The sequence below is a fragment of the Sciurus carolinensis genome, chromosome 13 (assembly GCF_902686445.1).
Source record: "Sciurus carolinensis chromosome 13, mSciCar1.2, whole genome shotgun sequence".
NCBI classification, from domain to species: domain Eukaryota; kingdom Metazoa; phylum Chordata; class Mammalia; order Rodentia; family Sciuridae; genus Sciurus; species Sciurus carolinensis.
The window spans coordinates 17,227,835-17,246,636 of record NC_062225.1 but is presented as its reverse complement, the minus strand read 5'-3'; the positions used below and the strand labels follow the sequence as shown (position 1 = coordinate 17,246,636).

Sequence of the window (18,802 nt, the reverse complement as noted above, 5' to 3'; positions counted from 1 at the left end):
TGTTACACTCCTAAATTTCCCAGAAGCCTCACTAGAGGCTACTCCCATTCAAAGTTGATCTTTGGGCATTGGGAGGGAGAATATTTTGGGGCCCTGAGACAGTATAGTTTGATGACTGAAACAGGAATGTTTGAGTCAGATAGACCTGGCTCCGTCCCTTATTGGTTGCATTGCTTGATCATATCATTTAACTGTTTTAGAAGTCAGTTTCCTCATCTGTAAAATAGGAATAAAAAGTGCTACCAACCTCATAGGGTCATGATGAAGATTATAAATGAGATGGTATACACATTGTGCTCAGTAGGTATTCAGACCTCAACTGCTGATAATAACTCTATTAGATAAGTAATTGAGAGACAAATTCATAGTAGTGTGAGATAAACATATTTGTATCCTGGCCTTTTCTTTGTAAACTCTTTTTAAACTATTAGATTCAAGATGAATTTAAAATGCTATTCTTTCTGGAAACAAGATAAGGCCTTGTGAAGTACAGCTCAGGAGCCTGTTTTGTTGGCTTGTCAATAAAAGAATGTGGAGAAAAATGTTAACAATGTCAGCCGCTGCTGCCTCCTCCCTGGCCACTCCTTCATCACCCTGGCATCTCTGGCTTTGCTTCCTGATATACTTCAGGCTCATTCTCCCTTCTGTTTTCACCATCCCACCCAAGCTGCTGTCTCTTCCTGGACTGCCGCACAGGGCTGGGACTGCTCTGGTCTGGGTCCTTACTTGGCTGCCCTGCAGTGAGAGGAATATTCAGTATACTTGATCTTGTCAGTCCCTTCCTTTGAACAGCAGCGTCCTGTCTCTCTTGGGATAAAGAATGCCAGGCCCACTGCAACATGCCACTGCCTGTCTCTCTAATCTCATCTCACCTCTGACCCTCTCCCTTGGCCACAAGGTTGTGCTCCTTGAGGCCTTCCAGGTATTTGGGGTGTCAGAGCCAATGATTCTTTCTCAGGAATCTTTCCCCTGAAATCCCACCCCTCTCCCTTCCGTCAACAGCCTCATAGCACCCTATTTTTCTACAGCTTGACATGTTTTAAATTATAGACTTAATTGTGTGATTATGTGATTAATGCCTGTGTCTCCCACTTGCCTGCTGGTTCCACCAGGTCCCTGAGTCTGGTGCTCAGAGCAGGGCCCAGCATGTGTTAGGCATTCACTAAAGGTGTAAGAGTTGAGCGACAGAGGGCAACACATTCTCCTGTGCCCATTGCCGAGCCCCTCCCTCCTGTCAGTCCATTGTAGTGTTGTTTCTCTTTCCACCCCTTCCTCACAAGACCCTTGTCCTGATGCTCATTACACTTGAGTGACAACAGACCCTCTGCATATGACTTCTGGGTTTTCCACATTAATCTGAAACCTGTGGTCTTGGTTTGGAAGGTCTGCAGCTCCTCCAGTTTTGTCCCCTTGTAGGTTGTCACATTGCATTGAGGTTTCTACTTACAGTGCCCTCCATGTCCCCTTGCCTTTCTCCACCCACATCTTTTCTGGTCTTTCGGTTCTCATCAACCAAAGTCATTTTGGTAAATATTCTTCTAGACTCTGTTATGTGTGAATACACATATATGGGGTATACGTATGTGGTCTTTTCATAGGAAACCCTCTCCTATGGTGTTTTCTTTTTCACGTAACAGTAAGTATATCATGAAACCTGGAGTTTGGATAAGCTTGGTCCCCATTGGTAAGGGTATTAAGAGGTGGTCGAACCTTTAAGAGGTGGGACCTGGTGGGAGGTAATTAGGTTAGGAGTAGTACCCTTGGAGTGCTGTTGTAAAGCAAGGCCACTCCATGTTTGTTCTCATCCACATGCATTGGCTGTTTTCACATTTGCCCCCCTGCTATCTGCTGCCATTAACCATGTTGTGACACAGCAGGAGACCCTCAACAGTTGTGGTTGCCCAATCTATTCTTCAGAACTGAGTCAAAATAAACCTTTTCTTTATAAAATACCCAGCATTGAGTATTTTGTTATAGCACCACAAGATGAATTAAGGCAGGGCTGGGGAGATAGCTCAGTTGGTAGAGTGCTTGCCTTGCATGCACATGGCCCTGGGTTCAATCCTCAGCACCAAAAAAAAAAAAAAAAAACCCAGGAAAATGAATTAGGGCAAAAACCTTTTTATGTACAGTAAATGTCTACTTTATAATTTCCAGCTGTTGTCAACTGCAACTGAAATACAAGTAATACTATACAAAAAATACTTATAAATCATTTTTTTCAGTAATTGTTTTTAGAGCTAGAAATACTTTCTTATAAAAACCTACTTGTATCAAAAAACATTCATCCAAGTTAGGAAGAAAAAAATTAACAATAAATGAAGGGATAATGCCAATATCAAAATGAGGCAACAACTTTTTTTCACCTTTAAGATCAGGTTTTGCACAGAACCTTATGATTAGTGAAAATGATATGAAATGACGGTTGATGTATTGACACTACTGACTATAGTAATGAAACCCATCCTAGAGTAAGGCAGGAACTGTGGTGTAGTTTTTGGGCACACTTGAATTTCAGGGCAGGGAGAACAATTGTTTCTTCTTCCTGGTCCTCAGAAGATCAGAATTGCTGGTTTGCACCTGCCTATCTTGGAATGTAAAAATAACACTCTCCTCCTCTCACATACAACAGGTACTTCACCTTTTGGATTTTTTTTTTTTTTTTTTTTTAATAAGGATTTAGTCTAGCAATGTGCTTAGCAAACAGATACAAATTATCACGTGCGCTTGTGCACACACTAGCACACACACACACACACATACACACCAAGTGTATGGTGGGGGGCAGGCGGAATAGTTGTGGTTGTTATCTGAAAAATTATATCTCTGTGGGTACCTTGTTTTAAACCAAATTATGTGAAAATCTGAATTTACATACAGCTCTTGTGAAAAGATTTCTACTAGAATTCCTTTATAAAACAAGTTCATTTGGAAAATGAAAACTTACTATGTTTGCTAAAGTTTGACTTTATATGTAGTTTTCCAGAGACTTGTTTACCACCTTGAATGTAATAATTTACCCTCAGGGAGGAAGAGTACTGTCCTCCTATAGACATGGCTCCTGTTCCTTCCCTGAGACTTCAGTGAGCTCTTGAGGCAGAGTCTGTGTTCTCTTTTAGCAGAAGTGTATTGGGACTGTAATAGTAGGCATGCCTTTTTGTGGTCTTCTGTATCCTGAGTCCCTTGTATACTGGTAACAGCTGACCATAGAGAAAGTGAGCAGGGATTAATGAGCAGGAAAAGCCCAAAGGCTGCCAGTATCTTTCTTCTCTCTTCCTGCCTCTACACTCTGAGGGCCTGGCATGTATGAGGTCTTCAAAGAAATGTTTGTTGAGTGGTTGAAAGTATGAAGCCTGCCCTTGGATTCCAGTTTTATTCAGGAATGGGATTTCTGACTGAAGTAAAGTCTGCTCCATCAAGGAACCTAGGTAACACTGACACAGGTCCTTTCCTAAAGTCAAGTAATATTAATCTGGGGCTAGACCATGAAGATAATCTACTTCAGCCAATTCTGTTTCCAAATGGAAAAATTGAGGACTGATAGTTATGTGACTTCCTGTGTATTTATATGGCAGTCACAGCAAATAAGTTTCCCAACAAAATTATCAGCTAAATGTTTCCTGGTTCTCTCTTGGACTCTTCCTCCATCCTTCCTGTGCTCTCCCTTGGCCCCTTAAAAATGTGGGCTTAGTAGCATGAAGATAGAGAGAAGATCAGTAGAATAGAAGAAAGAGATTGAGGGGGAGGGAAGAGGGAAGGGAAAAGGTAGGAAATGGGGAATGGATTTGACAAAATTATACTATGTGCACGTATTCGCTGTGAATTCCACCTTTATGTATATCTATAAAACATCAATTAAAAATAAATAAATAAATGAGTGGAAGGTAGACCAGTAGAGGAAGGAGGAGGGACCAGGAGGAGGGAGGCAGGAGGGAAAGGGGAATCACAAGGACTGAAATGGAGTAAATTAAATTCCATGCATGTATGACTATGTCAAAATGAATCCAACTGTTATATCCAACTGTAATGCACTAATAAAAGGAAAAATGTAGACTTGCCTAGGTTATTTGGAATTTTATTCTAAATTCTTTTGGGCATATATCAGGAAAATTTGCCATATTGTGTCAGTGTCTTCTGAGAAAGTCCAAAGTTAGTTGTAAAACTTGAAATTCTTCTCTTATTAGATACTGTACAAGGAAGTTAATGACCTGGAAATATACAGCTTTTAAAACAGTTTAGAGGCCGTTAGTACCAAGTGTAAAGGTACTGGTAACAAGCCCCATTTAACCATAACTCTGTCATGGAATTTTATTCTAAATTCCTTTGGAAATATACCAGGAAAATTTGCCATATTGTGTCAGTGTTCAGTGGCTTCTGAGGACTTTTTTTTTTTTTTGCTACTGGAGATTGAACCCAGGAATGCTTTACCACTGAGCCACATCCTTAGCCCATTTTATTTTTAATTCTGAGACAGGGTCTCACTAAGTTGTAACTCTCTTGACTCTGTAAAAGGAAAAAAATGGACAATTCAATAACACTAATGATCAGTTTTAGGATCTTGATGTTCATTAAGTTTCTCTATTCTCTTATGCGTGAAGGATTTACTTACAACAGTATGCAGAAAACTTGACTATGACAAGTTTTAGGTAAAGATCTAGGGTTTTTTTTTTCTTCTTATCCACAATGGTTTATAATTTTGGAAGATACTATTCAGTTCTGCATATCTGAAATCTCACAGAAAGTACATTTTTTTCTAAGACTGCGGAAAGGAAGTGTCGTTTTACAACTCATTTATATAATGCGGAATGTTAAATGGGAAACCAAAAAGTTTCAAAACTCTGGAGAGTTCATCCCAAACATAACATTACAGAGTAATTAGGCTCTTAAAGTCAAAACAGACTAACACCCACAAAAATAACTTATTTATTTAATGAGTTTGAATGCCTGTGTGTCCCTGTCCTATAGACAGGGAAATGTTGGATATATTACTGCCCTCGAGGAGCTGCTGTTCAAGGGCAGAGGCGAGTAAAGTCCATCATGAGACCATGTGATTTTGACAAGGGATCCTTGGTGTGGAAAGGGGATTGTGGCACATGAGGTCTAGAAAGGCTTCTTGTAAGAGACAGACCTGCCATGGATCCTCCTCCTTGTCTTACAAGGATGCTTGTGGAAGGACCAGGAAATGAGCAGAAGCACAGTTTGTCCTGGTAACCTCCTAACTGACATCCAGTATGCTGGGGGCAGAGGAGCAGCAAGAAGGACTCAGCAACTGGCGCCAGATGGCTAGCATACCTCGTTCCCCTTGTTTGCTCTGTATCATAAAGGCAGTGGAGACGTCGAAGGGCTTTTAGGCAGAGTCAATAAATGATTGATTTATATTTTAAGATCACTTTGATTAGATTATAGCAGAGTAAGACTGGTGGATCAGTTAGGAGACTGAGAGAAATTAAGGGGAGACAAAAACAGTTTTACTGAAACAGAATCTAGTCCACTGCAGGGCTCAGAGTAAAGACATAACCAAATGAATAAGTGTCATTTAAGAGTCTTACACTACAGCATTGAAGACTTTTTTGAGAGGGGGAGATCATTATGAATGTGAGGTTCTGAAGTAGAGTTATATGTGGTCTCCAAGTTCCCCAAAACTGTTGTAAAATGTGATGCTCACATGCATTTTCTGGGAGAGTGCCATTAATTGTCATCAAATTCACAAAAGGTCTGTGACTCCTGGAAGATGGAAAACTTCTGGATTAGTAGTTGTCATGGGAAGAGACAGATCTCATGTGGTGCTCCATAGAGCTTTGTATTTAGTCATTTCAATTAAGAGTTTAAACTGGGCTGGGGAGATAGCTCAGTTGGTAGAGTGCTTGCCTTGCATGCACAAGGCCCTGGGTTCAATCCCCAGCACTCCCAAAAAAAAAAAAAAAAAAAAAGAGTTTAAACTTGTAGAAGAAATTATTATCAGGCTTGCTGATGACATTATGAACAGATGGCTATTTATGCCTGGAGTCAAAGTACAGGTTCACTGAGAACCTGGCAGGTTGGAAAGAAGGACCAAATTAGATGGAGAGTTATAATGAAGGTTATAGAGGAAGCAGGCTGGACGTTGCTTGTCTTAACAGCTTGTAGGGACTGTTGTTCTCTAACATGGTTAACACTGGGCATGGGGGAAAGCCCCAGGAAGTTTTATGATTCAGCAAACTTCCATCACTACAAGTGTCTAGGAAAAGGCAAAATCCTAGCTTATAGATGTTATGTAGGGGCGAGACCATGTGGAGGAGGAATTCGGTACTGAATGGGAGGCTGGACTGACCTTCAAAAGACTTTTTAGAATGCAAAAATGAAACGTTTCTTTAGAGACCCACAAAAATGCACCAATCCAGGCCTCCCTCTGTACTGTCAAAATCATTCCAAGACAGTTGTTTGAAACTTAAAACTCTTTTTAAATAGTTCTGATCTGAGAATTTAGGCACAGTTGATAACACTAGTTCCCTGGAAAACTTTTTTTGAGAGGAAAAAAGATAACAGACCTGAGAGCTCCCTTTCTTGCACCCGCCCTGCTATGTGTGCTGGGTGTGTGCCTCTGCCCGGTGCTGATGTATAGGACCTGTTTAGGGACAGTTAGTTATCTGACAACATGCAGCCTGAGTTCTAGTCAATTGTGTATTTTGTGGCATTTGTGAATTTCACTTTCAAAAATTGTGGGGGTGCACGAAGGTGCCTCTGTTTCCTTCCTCAGCTCTCCTTACAGCAGTCAGGTCTTGGTGTATATCGGAAGGGATGTGGTGAGAGAGAGGGCGGTCCTTTGTCTCTTGAGTCAGTGAAGACAGTGCTTACGAGAGCCTTCCCCAAAGACCTAAAATTTAATTTTACTCTGTTATGGCAGTTTCATTAGAACATAAGCATCAATTTACTGAAATTCCTATTTGTCAGTCTAGCCATTAGAGAAGTGAAGGGACAAGAGTTGTCACAGCTTGTTTGTTGCAGGGGTTGGAACTGTTTTGTTCCTTTCCTCACATCCTCTTAAGCCTAGACTCATCAGATTCAGGATCGTCCCACACAGTTTTTGATGTTTCCTGTCTGGGGTAATCTTCAGTTGTCACAAATTTCTTGTTTCCTTGTCAGCATGCTGCATTAATATTTTAAAAGTTCTTTAAAAAAAAAAACAAAAAACAAAAAAAACCTTAATTACATTTTTCTGAAGACATGTCTTTTTTTTTTCTCCCCTCCACCCCTGGGTTCTGGGGATTGTACCCAGGGCCTCACACATGGAAAGGACACTGAGCTATAACCCTGGCGCCAGAAAAGAGGTCCAACTTAATGTTGGAGTTTCTGTGTTTGCAGAGCGTATACAGTTGGTTTGTATTTTATTCATCAGGAATCTATTCTATTTCAATGGCTAGAGTGGAAAAAAAAAAGATCGGTAATGGATTCTCTCATTTTAATCATCTGGTTTTACATGAAATGAGAGAATTGGATTAGGACTCCAAATTTTATGTTTTATTACTATGAACTTTAAACCTTCCTGTGTTTTAGGTCTTAGGATTTTACTAGGCAAGCACTCTACAAGTAAGCCACATTCCCAGCCTGCTACTTAGTTTTGAATAGGCAAAATTTTCAAAAATTAGAAGATTAAAAAAGTAGTATGAAATGGAAAAGTTATTTGCTCCTGTCCCCTAGGTCTCTCAGAAGCAACCAGTATTACCTGTTTTTTAAAAAAATATTTTTGATGGGGGTGCAGATAGCCTCCCAGAGAGAGAAAGAAAGATGTCTGTCACCTGATTTTTTGAAACACATCTCATGACTAATTAAATCTACCATAATGACAAAATGGGTTAATCTCTTCCCCTGCATCTTTAAACATGTATTTATATTTGATGGCAGTTATAAAAAGTCATGTTTTCCAGTATGGCCAGGGTAACAGGGGTAGCACCAAGGGAAGCTTGCATCTATGTCTTGAATGAAGGAGTAAGATATAAATTCCCTTTAGGCAGGTGTGTGCCTTAATTTTTATATTTATGGTACAGATATTCTTAGAGGAATATATTAACTCCCTAACCCCCCTCGACCTTGGTAGATGTGTGTGTGTGTGTGTGTGTGTGTGTGTGTGTGTGTGTAAAATATCAGACTTATTTCTCCGTGTTTTTATGGTGGAGGGGATTCTAAAAGGAAAAGATGTTACTGGAGACCTAGGCCAGAGGCGTCTCTGATATCCAACAAATTAGGTCCAGCCACTTGCCCCAAAAAACAAACAGAAAAGGTAATGGTGAAGAGAAAGGAACTTTAATCAGTGTAACTACACCTGGAAGGCTAGGGTACACGTGTCCTTAGTCCAGTCTTTGAGGGGCTGATAGTGACCCTGAGGTTTTATGGAAAGAAGAATGAGGGCAAGGGTCTAGGAGGCTTTTCATGGGGCCAAAGCAGGTAATCTTGATCAGATGTGGTCTGTCCATCAGGATTGGTCAGGTGGGGTCTTGTTTCTTATACAAAAATTGTTACTGGTGGTAGGAGGGGTACTTGAACTCAACACAAGATGTTTATCAAATCAGACCTTGTTCCTGGAATCCAAGGTGACTTGTAACAAAGGAAATGGATGCGTAGAGGAGGCAGAAATGCCAATCTTTAATCCTGCTTTAGCCTCCCATTGGACATTTGCAGGCAGAAGCGAAGTGTTCTTGTACAAAGAGACTGGTATAAATTGCCCAAAGAGAAATTACTTAGAATCATGAAGTCCAATTGTTACCCAAGAACTTGTCAGTCTTGAGTGGGACTGAATCAAACTAGAGGATGGAGCCTTGCCTGGTATGGTACTAACATAACTTGGAGCTGGTAACAAGAACTTGCCCACAGTATTTGTCTTCTATTATCTGTTCCACCTTCCCCACCCCCCAACCAAAATCCAGTACTTCTTCCTAAGATCAAATACACAGATAACTAGCCAGTGGCAGAGACCTATAGTCCCACCTATTCAGGAGGCTAAGGCTGGAGGATTACTTGAGCCCAGGAGTTCAGGGCCAACCTGAGCAACATAGTAAGACTCCTATCTCAAAAACAAAAAAAGGGCTGGAGCTGTGACTCAGTGTTAGAGAGCTTGCCTAACACATGTGAGGCACTGGGTTTGATCCTCAGCACCACATAAAAATAAATAAATAAAGACATTGAGTGTCCATGTACAACTAAAAAAAGAAAAAGATAAATACACAGATAAATACAGACTGCTTTGGTACCCTAAGTAACCTTTAGAATGACAGTGTTAGATGGTGTATGTCAACTGGGTGGCTTTGTGAATAGGAATTATTCAGAATGAGTAGTTAAATTCAGAAAATCATTTAATGGAGATTGATGGAAGAAACTGTCTCCCTTTTAGTTATGAATTTTTGAGTAATATTTAGTGGGAAGGGGGTGGACCAGATACTTCCTTCCCTTCTAGAAAGGATTTTAAATGGAGCAGTGAAAGGGAGGAATTGTACTACCTCCCTTTAGAATTCTGCCTTTTTTTTTTTTTTTTTTTTTTTTAAAGAAAATGTCCTCGTGAGCTATGATGCACCAGGCACTTCTGTAAACTGACAGCTGCTTGTGAAATATTAATGGATTTCTTGGCAAATGAAACAAGGCTGGACCCTTTTTCAGTCATTACCTTACTATAGCTCTTTGGCCCAATTTTAATTCAGAATGATCCTGTAGAGATTTATAAAGGAATTGATTTGATTATCCATAACAATTAAATATTGCTTATTAGTAAACATGTGAGCAACCGCCCCGTCCATCACTGACTCCCCCCTCCCCAAGGTGCAAGGCCCAGAGATAAGGCAAGTCATGCCTTGCCGAGGAGGGTGTGTACTAGTGAGAAACAGGAAGCTGTGCTTCAGCGGCCTGGCCTGCACTGCCTGGAGGTTTCCAACCCTGAGTCAGGTGTGCTGAGGTCCCTCAGCAAGGGACACTGCCTTTCTGAGCCCTGGCAGCCACACTGCTGAGCATAAATGCTTTAAAGTGTCAGTAATTGATGTGTAGAGAGAAGTATGACTGCATTACAGCTTAAAGAGCTTTCACATTCAGGTCTCTACAGGAGAAGGCGCGAGCGTCCTGATAGTTTGAAACTAAATGGGCTGCCGGAGGAAGAGCTAAGGTGAGTGCAAAGTCAGGGTTGGTGAAAGGTCAAGGATCCTAATAATTGTGGGGATCCGTGCCTAACTGGAGGCAGCAATGGGAGGTACACGTTGAGAAGAAAACTCTTCCCTGTCTAACTAGAGTGCACACAAACTTCATGTCCTGCTTCACTGGAACCCTGCACAACTAGAGCTCTTTCCCATTTCTTCACAAGACCTTTAAATTGTAGCTCTTCTTCAAAACTGGAGAATTGTGTCTTTAAACACTGTATGATCGGAGAAGTTTTTAAACTGAGAACAATTGGTTCCCCCTAACAGCTAATAGAGAGCTTGTTCTGGTTTATTTAGAGCACCTTTCTGTGAGGAGTGTTTTGAGCATTGCTGGGGGTAGTTGTGGTGCTTGGGGTAGGGAGGGGCTTGGGGAAGTCTTTGTTATTGAAATGGTGTGTAACAAAGGAATGCAGTGGAACTGTTGAATGTAACCTAGGAAGGAAGGACATCAGAAATCTGGAGACTATGTTGACAAAAAGATTAGGGTTTTGGCTTTCAAAGTTAATTTGCCTAAAACAACACAATTGTAGTTTTTTGTTTTAATGACTGGAAATTTCATTTCAGATTTGTGGTTCTGAAAAGTCCCTACAATATTAAGCCCATGTGTTAAAATACTGTGTGACTGTGAAGGAAGGTTTGGATTTTGTTCCTGAGATGAAGTCTTCCTGTTTCAGTGCTGACAGTAGGCTGCAGTAAAGATAGACTTCCTTCTTTTTAAAATTACATTTACTGCATAAGTAGTTTGTTTTGGATTATTGATTTAAGTGTTTAAATGTTTTGATTAGATGGTAGAAGGGCTGTCTATACCTTGTGTACTATTTCTTTTCCCATCAACTCATTTTCAAAGTTTATTTTAAATTCTCTATTTAAATTTGATAGTGAAGAAATTAATAAGCTTTTAAAAACTTCTCCAGATTTGTACTTAATTGTCTTATAACCAAATATAGATGTTAGTACAGGAACTGTACTTTGGAAGGAAAATGTTTATTTAAAAATTATTGACTCCAATTTTTGAAGAGTATAGTAGCATTAAAGAAATATTATTGATGCTATTATAGGCATTTGCTCTGTCAGATGTCTCTTAGCTAATTTAATGTATGAACTTTGAATTGATTGGATTAAGCAGGATTTAAAAGCTTTAGAGTTTGTATTGTTACAAAATGTGAACTTAGTGAAAATATTGAGCTTTATATTGCTAACAGGATAGGTGGTTGGAAGTAACCTCTGAAATCAACATTTGTTTGTAGATGCTAGTCTTCTCTAAATCCAAGAATGAAGTTACCAAAAACAGGTTTAATTTCATATTTTGCATTTTAGGAATTTTCTTTTTTAAAAAATTGAGATCTATAAAACAACATTCTAAACCAACCTCTTTTATTTATTTTGAGATAGTAGCCAAAGTACCTATGAATTAAATTACCTATTTGGGTGGTTATTTATATAGTGGCAATGACCTTTGAAATAATTCAATTTCTTATGTCCTAGAACTTAAATTAAAAGGTTAGGGTCAAATGTTGCTTGTTCCAGTGGATCGAAGAGAAATATTTTCCACCCATTCTGCCTATGTAGTTCCCTGGTTATATAAGGGACTTGTTTCTGCCCCTGCTGTCCACTAGTGCAGAGAGAAAGGCCATTTTCCTTATTTATAAATGCAGTTCTACCAGGAAAAGTAGACAATTTTCAATTTTCTTGTGACTATTTAGTCAGTTCAGAGAGCTAGGATTTTCCCCTCTCCAAGAATATTTAGCCTGTTTTTAGTATTATCTCAGGTTTTCCGGCTAGTAAAGAATAAAAAAGAGTAAGGAATTTGAAGTTCAAATTCAGTACATTCCAATTTCAGTGCCGGTTTGACAAGTTACATATTCTTTTTGAGCCTTGGTTTGTTTTTCTTTAAAATGGGGATGAAAATAACTACCATTATTGAACAACATTTACTGTATCAAAATCCCATGAACTTGGTAAGGCAGTGTCATTGTCTTGTGATTAGTGCTGTAGGGTTGATAGTATCATAGGGTTACTGTACCATTCACCTAATTTTTATTGAGTGGCTACTCTGCAGGATGAATAAGATAGAGTTCTTCCTCTCAGAAAACACCTAGGTTTTGGCATACTGAATATGACCAACATATTTTTCCTATGAGTATTTATTTGACTTTGAATACCCATGCTATCAAACATTTCCATGCTGTCTCAAGTATTGCTCAAGAACCATTCCCTCTCCAATTCCTTCTTTACTCATATGTTCATTTTCTTGGCATGTATGTGAACTTTAACAGAAAAAACACTAGAGACGAGAAAGGTCCATGCCCACTGCCAAAAAACATTTTTCTCTAAAGTTTAAATAAAAGACTGTGCTCCAAAACACAAAATAGAAGTGTTTTAAAGAGCACTGTAACATACATGAAAATAGTTGTCTTCAAACTTGAAATTATTCAAAACAGGCACGTGTAAAAGGCAGCATGGCAAAAACACTGGGCTTTGTACATTTTTTTAAAAAGTATTACTCCTGATCTATCTAAAAGTTACCTTACTTGTGTACTTTGAACAATGGAACATTACCCACTGTATTTGAAGGCCGTAGTATTCCAGGGGCCTTAGAAATCAATCTGAGCCTTATACTTCCTTATATAGAATATTTAGAATATCAGCCTTTTTTTCCCTAAAAATTTTGATGCCCCAAAATAACATCTATGATACACCTATGTACATATACTTACTTCTTAGTTATTTATTCTCTTTCTTAAATTATGTTGTACCTATATGTGGTGATTTTTTAAGGAATCCTTAATGACAAACACCTGATCAATTTTTTGCTTTTAAAAATTCTCCAAGATCACTTTTGCTTTGCCTCAGATATACACAATCTGTAAATGACAGATTAGGGGCACCTCAAAATTCAAGTCTTTGTTAGCTGGATTCAAAAGCTAGTTTAATATAAGGGTTGGTAAACCATGACCCTCAGACTAAATCTGGCCCACTGCCTGTTTCTATGTAGCCTACAACCTTAGGATGTATTTCATATTTTCAAATGTTTGAAAAAATAATACTAAAAAGAAAAAAATATTTGTTGATGTGTGAAAATTATATGAAATTCATATTTTGGAATCTTTAAATAAAGTTTTATTAAAACCTAGCCATTCTTATTTGAAGATGTTGTCTATGGTGGTTTTGTGTTACCCTGCCAGATTTCAGTTGTAACTCACATTGGTATGGCCCACAAAGGCAAAAAATATTTCCTGTCTGGCCCTTTACAGAAAACCTTGACTGACTTGTGGTCTACTGCTGAGATAACAATGCTTCGATCTTTCCCTAATATTTCTTGTTACTGTTTCTGCCCATTCCTCTCCCCATCTCTCAGTTAGATTTGTTTATTTATTTATTTATTTTTATTTTTATTTTTTTATTTTTTATTGTAAACAAATGGGATACATGTTGTTTCTCTGTTTGTACATGGCGTAAAGGCATACCATTTGTGTAATCATAAATTTACATAGGGTAATGTTGTTTGATTCATTCTGTTATTTTTTTCCCTTCCCCCCCACCCCTCCCACACCTCTTTTCCCTCTATACAGTCCTTCCTTCCTCCATTCTTGCCCCCCTCCCTAACCCTAACTCTAACCCTAACACTAACCCCTCCCACCCCCCATTATGTGTCATCATCCACTTATTAGCGAGATCATTCGTCCTTTGGTTTTTTGAGATTGGCTTATCTCTCTTAGCATGATATTCTCCAATTTCATCCATTTGCCTGCAAATGCCATAATTTTATCATTCTTTATGGCTGAGTAATATTCCATTGTATATATATACCACAGTTTCTTTATCCATTCATCAATTGAAGGACATCTAGGTTGGTTCCACAATCTGGCTATTGTGAACTGAGCAGCTATGAACATTGATGTGGCTGTATCTCTGTAATATGCTGATTTTAAGTCCTTTGGGTATAGGCCAAGGAGTGGGATAGCTGGGTCAAATGGTGGTTCCATTCCAAGTTTTCTAAGGAGTCTCCACACTGCTTTCCAGAGTGGCTGCACTAATTTGCAGCCCCACCAGCAATGTATGAGTGTACCTTTCTCCCCACATCCTCACCAACACCTGTTGTTGCTTGTATTCTTGATAATCGCCATTCTAACTGGGGTGAGATGGAATCTTAGGGTGGTTTTGATTTGCATTTCTTTTATTACTAGAGATGTTGAACATTTTTCCATATGTTTGTTGATTGCTTGTAGATCTTTTTCTGTGAAGTGTCTATTCATTTCCTTAGCCCATTTGTCGATTGGATTATTTGCATTCTTGGTATAGAGTTTTTTGAGTTCTTTATAGATTCTGGAGATTAGTGCTCTGTCTGAAGTATGATTGGCAAAGATTTTCTCCCACTCTGTAGGCTCTTTCTTTGCATTGTCTCAGTTAGATTTATTATGCCTGGATAAAATCAGGGTTATGTTGGCCATTTGAAATGAATGTTAATCAAAAAATATAATGTGAAACTTGTATGCATCTTCAGTAGTTTAAAAATATAATGAAAATGTGAAGTTAATGGAATGTAGTTCCTTAGAAATTTATGCTCTCTTTTTTTCCTGTTGCACTAACCTTGAAGTACCCTTCTCCTGGTTGCTGAATAGACTGGGATAACCAGGAATAGACACAGAAAAAATAACCTTTCTGGTTATTGAGTAAACTTTCTCAGCTCATATCTTTCTAGATATAGTGTATAAAATCATTTTAAAATAGCAATGTCCTTGCCTTGATTTCAGAGTGAAAACACAGATCATGTGTTCCTAAATGATTCATTACAGTTTATTGAACACTGTTATGGACCCTTATATTAAAGACGTGGGTGTGCGTATATGTTTAACTTCTTATGAAATAAGAAATATATATAGAAAATATAGAAAAAGTGGTCATCATTGCACAACCAGTTCCTGTTCTTGACTTAGAAGTCAGTGCATAGAGTTCAGTTGAGTCTGGAGTAGATCTAACTAGGATGTGAATTTCCTTACTGTTTTGCAGTTTGCTGATTGCTTTTTGGCCTTGTTTTGACTGAACCACTGTTCATTGAGATATGGTGGCACATGCTTATAATCCTAGCTACTAAGGAGGCTGAGATTGTCTAGCTTCAGGTGTTTTCTTGGCAATGCTTAGTGTTCCTTGACTTATAGATGCCTAGCTGAAATTCCTGCCCTTTTTTTCACATAGCCATCTTCTCCCTCTGTCTGTCTGCAAAAGGCCTTCTCCCCTTTTGTGCCTTGTCTGTGCCTCCTCTTCTATTTTTTATAAGGACACCAACCATGTTGGATAAAGGGTTTACCAATACTCTAGTATTACTTTGTCTTAACTTTAATCTTCATTATATGTGCAGTGACCCTATTTTCAAATAAGGTCATACTCACAGGTACCAGAGGTTAGTACGGTAAAACGTTTTTAGTGTGTGTGATTTCTACCTGCACTAATGACCTCTTAGTACAAGAGTATATAAAGATTAAAGAACATTCCATTCTGTAGGGTTTTTTAAAACAGTATTGTTGAAGTTGGAGCTGGGGTTGTGGCTCAGTGGTAGAGCGCTTGCCTAGCATGTGTGAGGTCCTGGGTTCGATCCTCAGCACCACATAAAAATAAATAAAGATATTGCATCCATCTGCAACTAAAAATGTATTTTAAAAAAACAGTTTTGTTGAAGTTAAAGTAATGAATCTCAGTAAAGTGCACAGTTGGATCGTCCAGCTTGATTAATATTGATATGTATACTCCGTGATAGCAAAGTGGCAATCAAGACAATGAGTGTGTTCATCATTCCCCAAATTTTCTCATGCCCATTTATAGTGCTTTCCTCTTTCCCTTCCCTCTGCTCAAGCCCTACACAAACTTTGATCCATTTTTTATCACTGTGGATAAGTTTGCAACTTTAGAATTTTACATAAATGATATGATTTTATTTATATATAATTCTAAAAAAATGTGAGCTCTTACCCAGGGAACTGTGTGGCCTCACTTAAGTTATAGAATACGATTTGTTACGTGGAACTTCTGAATGCACTTGATCCTGTCTTAAAAGTTAAAAATATAACATTGAATCTAAAAGTAAAGGTTAACCTCCTGTGCTTGCCTGTGGGTAGTAAGTTTAAAACAAAATGAAAATTTCCTGCCTATTATTCATAGATATTTGCCAGAGAAATATCTAGATTGAAAAAGCTGAAAATATTTCATTTGTCTATGTAATAATGAGTTTGTAACTTAAAATTAAACATCCATGTTTTCCTTTTGCCTAAAATATTATCCTCCTGCCCATAGCAAACTGTGTGAGGGGAACCAGAATGAGGTAGGAAGCTACAACTAAGCATCATATGTAGTGGGTTTACTTATATTTGAAGTTTCTGTTGACAGCATTAGTTCTTTTTTTAAATTTTTAGTTGTAGATGAACACAATACCTTTATTTGATTTATTTATGGGGTGCTGAGGATCAAACCCAGTGCCCCATGCATGTGAGGCAAGCACTCTACCACTGAGCCATAACCGCAGCCTGCCAGCATTATTTTTTAATTCAGATGTATAGAATTATTGGAACCATCTAAAATTCTGCAGTGTTTTGGAAAATTTCGACATTTCCAGATGCTATAAAAGATATTCATTGTTTTACAGTAAAAGTAATGGTAATTATCTTTGAAATATCAGAGATAAATTGATGTTAAAGGTATTTTAAACAACGAGATTTTGTAAGAGCGTAGCCAGTTTAGGTCAAAAATTCTCCTGGATTTGGAATCATTCTTTGTGTGGTAGTCAACAAATACCTTTTAAAATGGGTTTAGGGGCTGGGTTGTGGCTCAGTGGTAGAGTGCTTGCCTAGCATGTGTGAGGCACTGAGTTTGATCCTCAGTACCATAAATAAATAAATAAATAAATAAATAAATAAATAAATATTCATCCATAACTAATCAAAATATTTTTTTAAAATAAATAAAATTGGTTCAGTTATTCAACACAAAGTGTAATCTTGCGGGGCTGGAGCTGTGGCTCAGTGGTAGAACACATGCCTAGCATGTGTGAGGCACTGGGTTCAAACCTCAGCATCACATAAAAATAAACAAATAAAATAAAGGTAGTATGTCCATCTACATCTGAAAAAAATTTTTTTAAAAAGTGTAGTCTTAGATCTTCTTAATTTAATGTTGTACTTTACTGAAGGGATATATTGCTAGATTGAGTTTCTGGGTTATTGTGTAAAATATATTTGTGTAGACAGTTCTGCTTCAGTCTACCTGTATTGAGGTCCAGCTATGTGGTAGGAAACTGGGGATATGACATTGATTAATGTACTAACATGTAACTACTACTAACATGTAACTTATGTAACTTAGCATATTGTGGGGAAAACGGATACAGAAAAATAATTAAAATATACTCTATTGCCCAAGGGATGGCAAGGATAATGTAGGAAGAGTGGTGTCTTTTGTTTGTTTGTTTGTTTGTTTGTTTTGCCCCTGGGGTGCTTCTCCACTGAGCCACATCCCTGCCCATCTTCTTATTTATTTTTATTTTTTATTCTGGGTACCTGGGATTGACCTCAAGGGCACTTAACTACTGAGCCACATCCCCAGCCCTTTTTTGTATATTATTTAGTGACAGGGTCTCACCGAGTTGCTTAAGATGCTCAGTGCACCACCACACCTGGCTAGAGTGTGTTAGGCTTTATGGACCATGCAGTCTGTGTCACAACCACTCAGCTCTGCTGTTGTAGTGTGAATGCAGTTGTAGCAAATACATAAATGAGCTAGGCACTGTGGTGCATGCCTATAATCCCAGCAGTTTGGGAGGCTGAGGCAAGAGGATCAGGAGTTCAAAGCCATCCTCAGCAACTTAGCAAGGCCCTAAGCAATTCAGAGACCCTGTCTTTAAATAAAATATAAAAAAGGGCAGGAGGTATGGCTCAGTGATTAAGTACCCCTGGGTTTAATCCTTGGCATGCCTCCCCCCAATAAAAAAGCATAAATGAATAAGTTTAGCCTTATGTGTTCTAATAAAAGCAAATGTGAACCATATTTGGCCTGTGGATACTCGTTTGCTGACTGCAGATTTAAAACAAAAACATTCACTATCTCACGGTGTCTGTGAGTTAGGAATCCAGGTCCAGATTAGCTGGGTGCCTCTGGGTTCAAGGCCTTTGATGACATTATTATTAAGTTTCTGGGCTGTGGTCTTCTCAGGACTCCTGTGGAATCAGTGATCTGAGAGAAGCAGATCAAGAAGGAAGCCACAGTCTTTTGTAACCTAATTTCAGAAATGACCTCCCATCACTTTGGCTGTGTTGCCTTCATTAGAGGCAGTAAGTCCCTACCTTGCTCAAGAGGAGGGAATTACACAAAGATGTGAGTGTAAGAAGATGAGGCCATCAGGGTCGAAGTGGCTGACAACCACACAGGGTTTGATGTATCACCAAGTGGTGTCAAATACCTGCTTGTTAAATCCCTCTACTTCTCTTTGCTTAGAATCTGTATTTATGTCTGTAAATCATCTCATCGTATCTATGACCACTGTCTTAATAAAATCCAGTTGAAACCAGACATAGTGGTATATCCCTACAATCCCAGCTACTCAGGAGGCTGAGGCAGGAGGATTTCAAGTTCAATGCCAGCATAGCAACTTAGCAAAACCT

General features: G+C 38.6%; 1 protein-coding gene across 4 annotated transcripts in view; it reads left to right on the top strand.

Annotated features, from left to right (window-relative positions):
• Lims1 (LIM zinc finger domain containing 1) overlaps positions 1-18,802 on the top strand; it is a 142,829-nt gene that overhangs the window by 76,213 nt on the left and 47,814 nt on the right. The window contains exon 1 of one of the 4 annotated variants that reach the window (XM_047522341.1): positions 9,917-10,123. The exons of 2 other annotated variants lie outside the window; for them this stretch is intronic. In XM_047522341.1, the coding sequence (XP_047378297.1) occupies positions 10,017-10,123 (107 nt within the window). In that variant the 5' untranslated portion in view covers positions 9,917-10,016. Of the gene's footprint in view, positions 1-9,916; positions 10,124-18,802 lie in introns of those variants that run through there. One more of the 4 variants, XM_047522342.1, reaches the window with a different exon arrangement.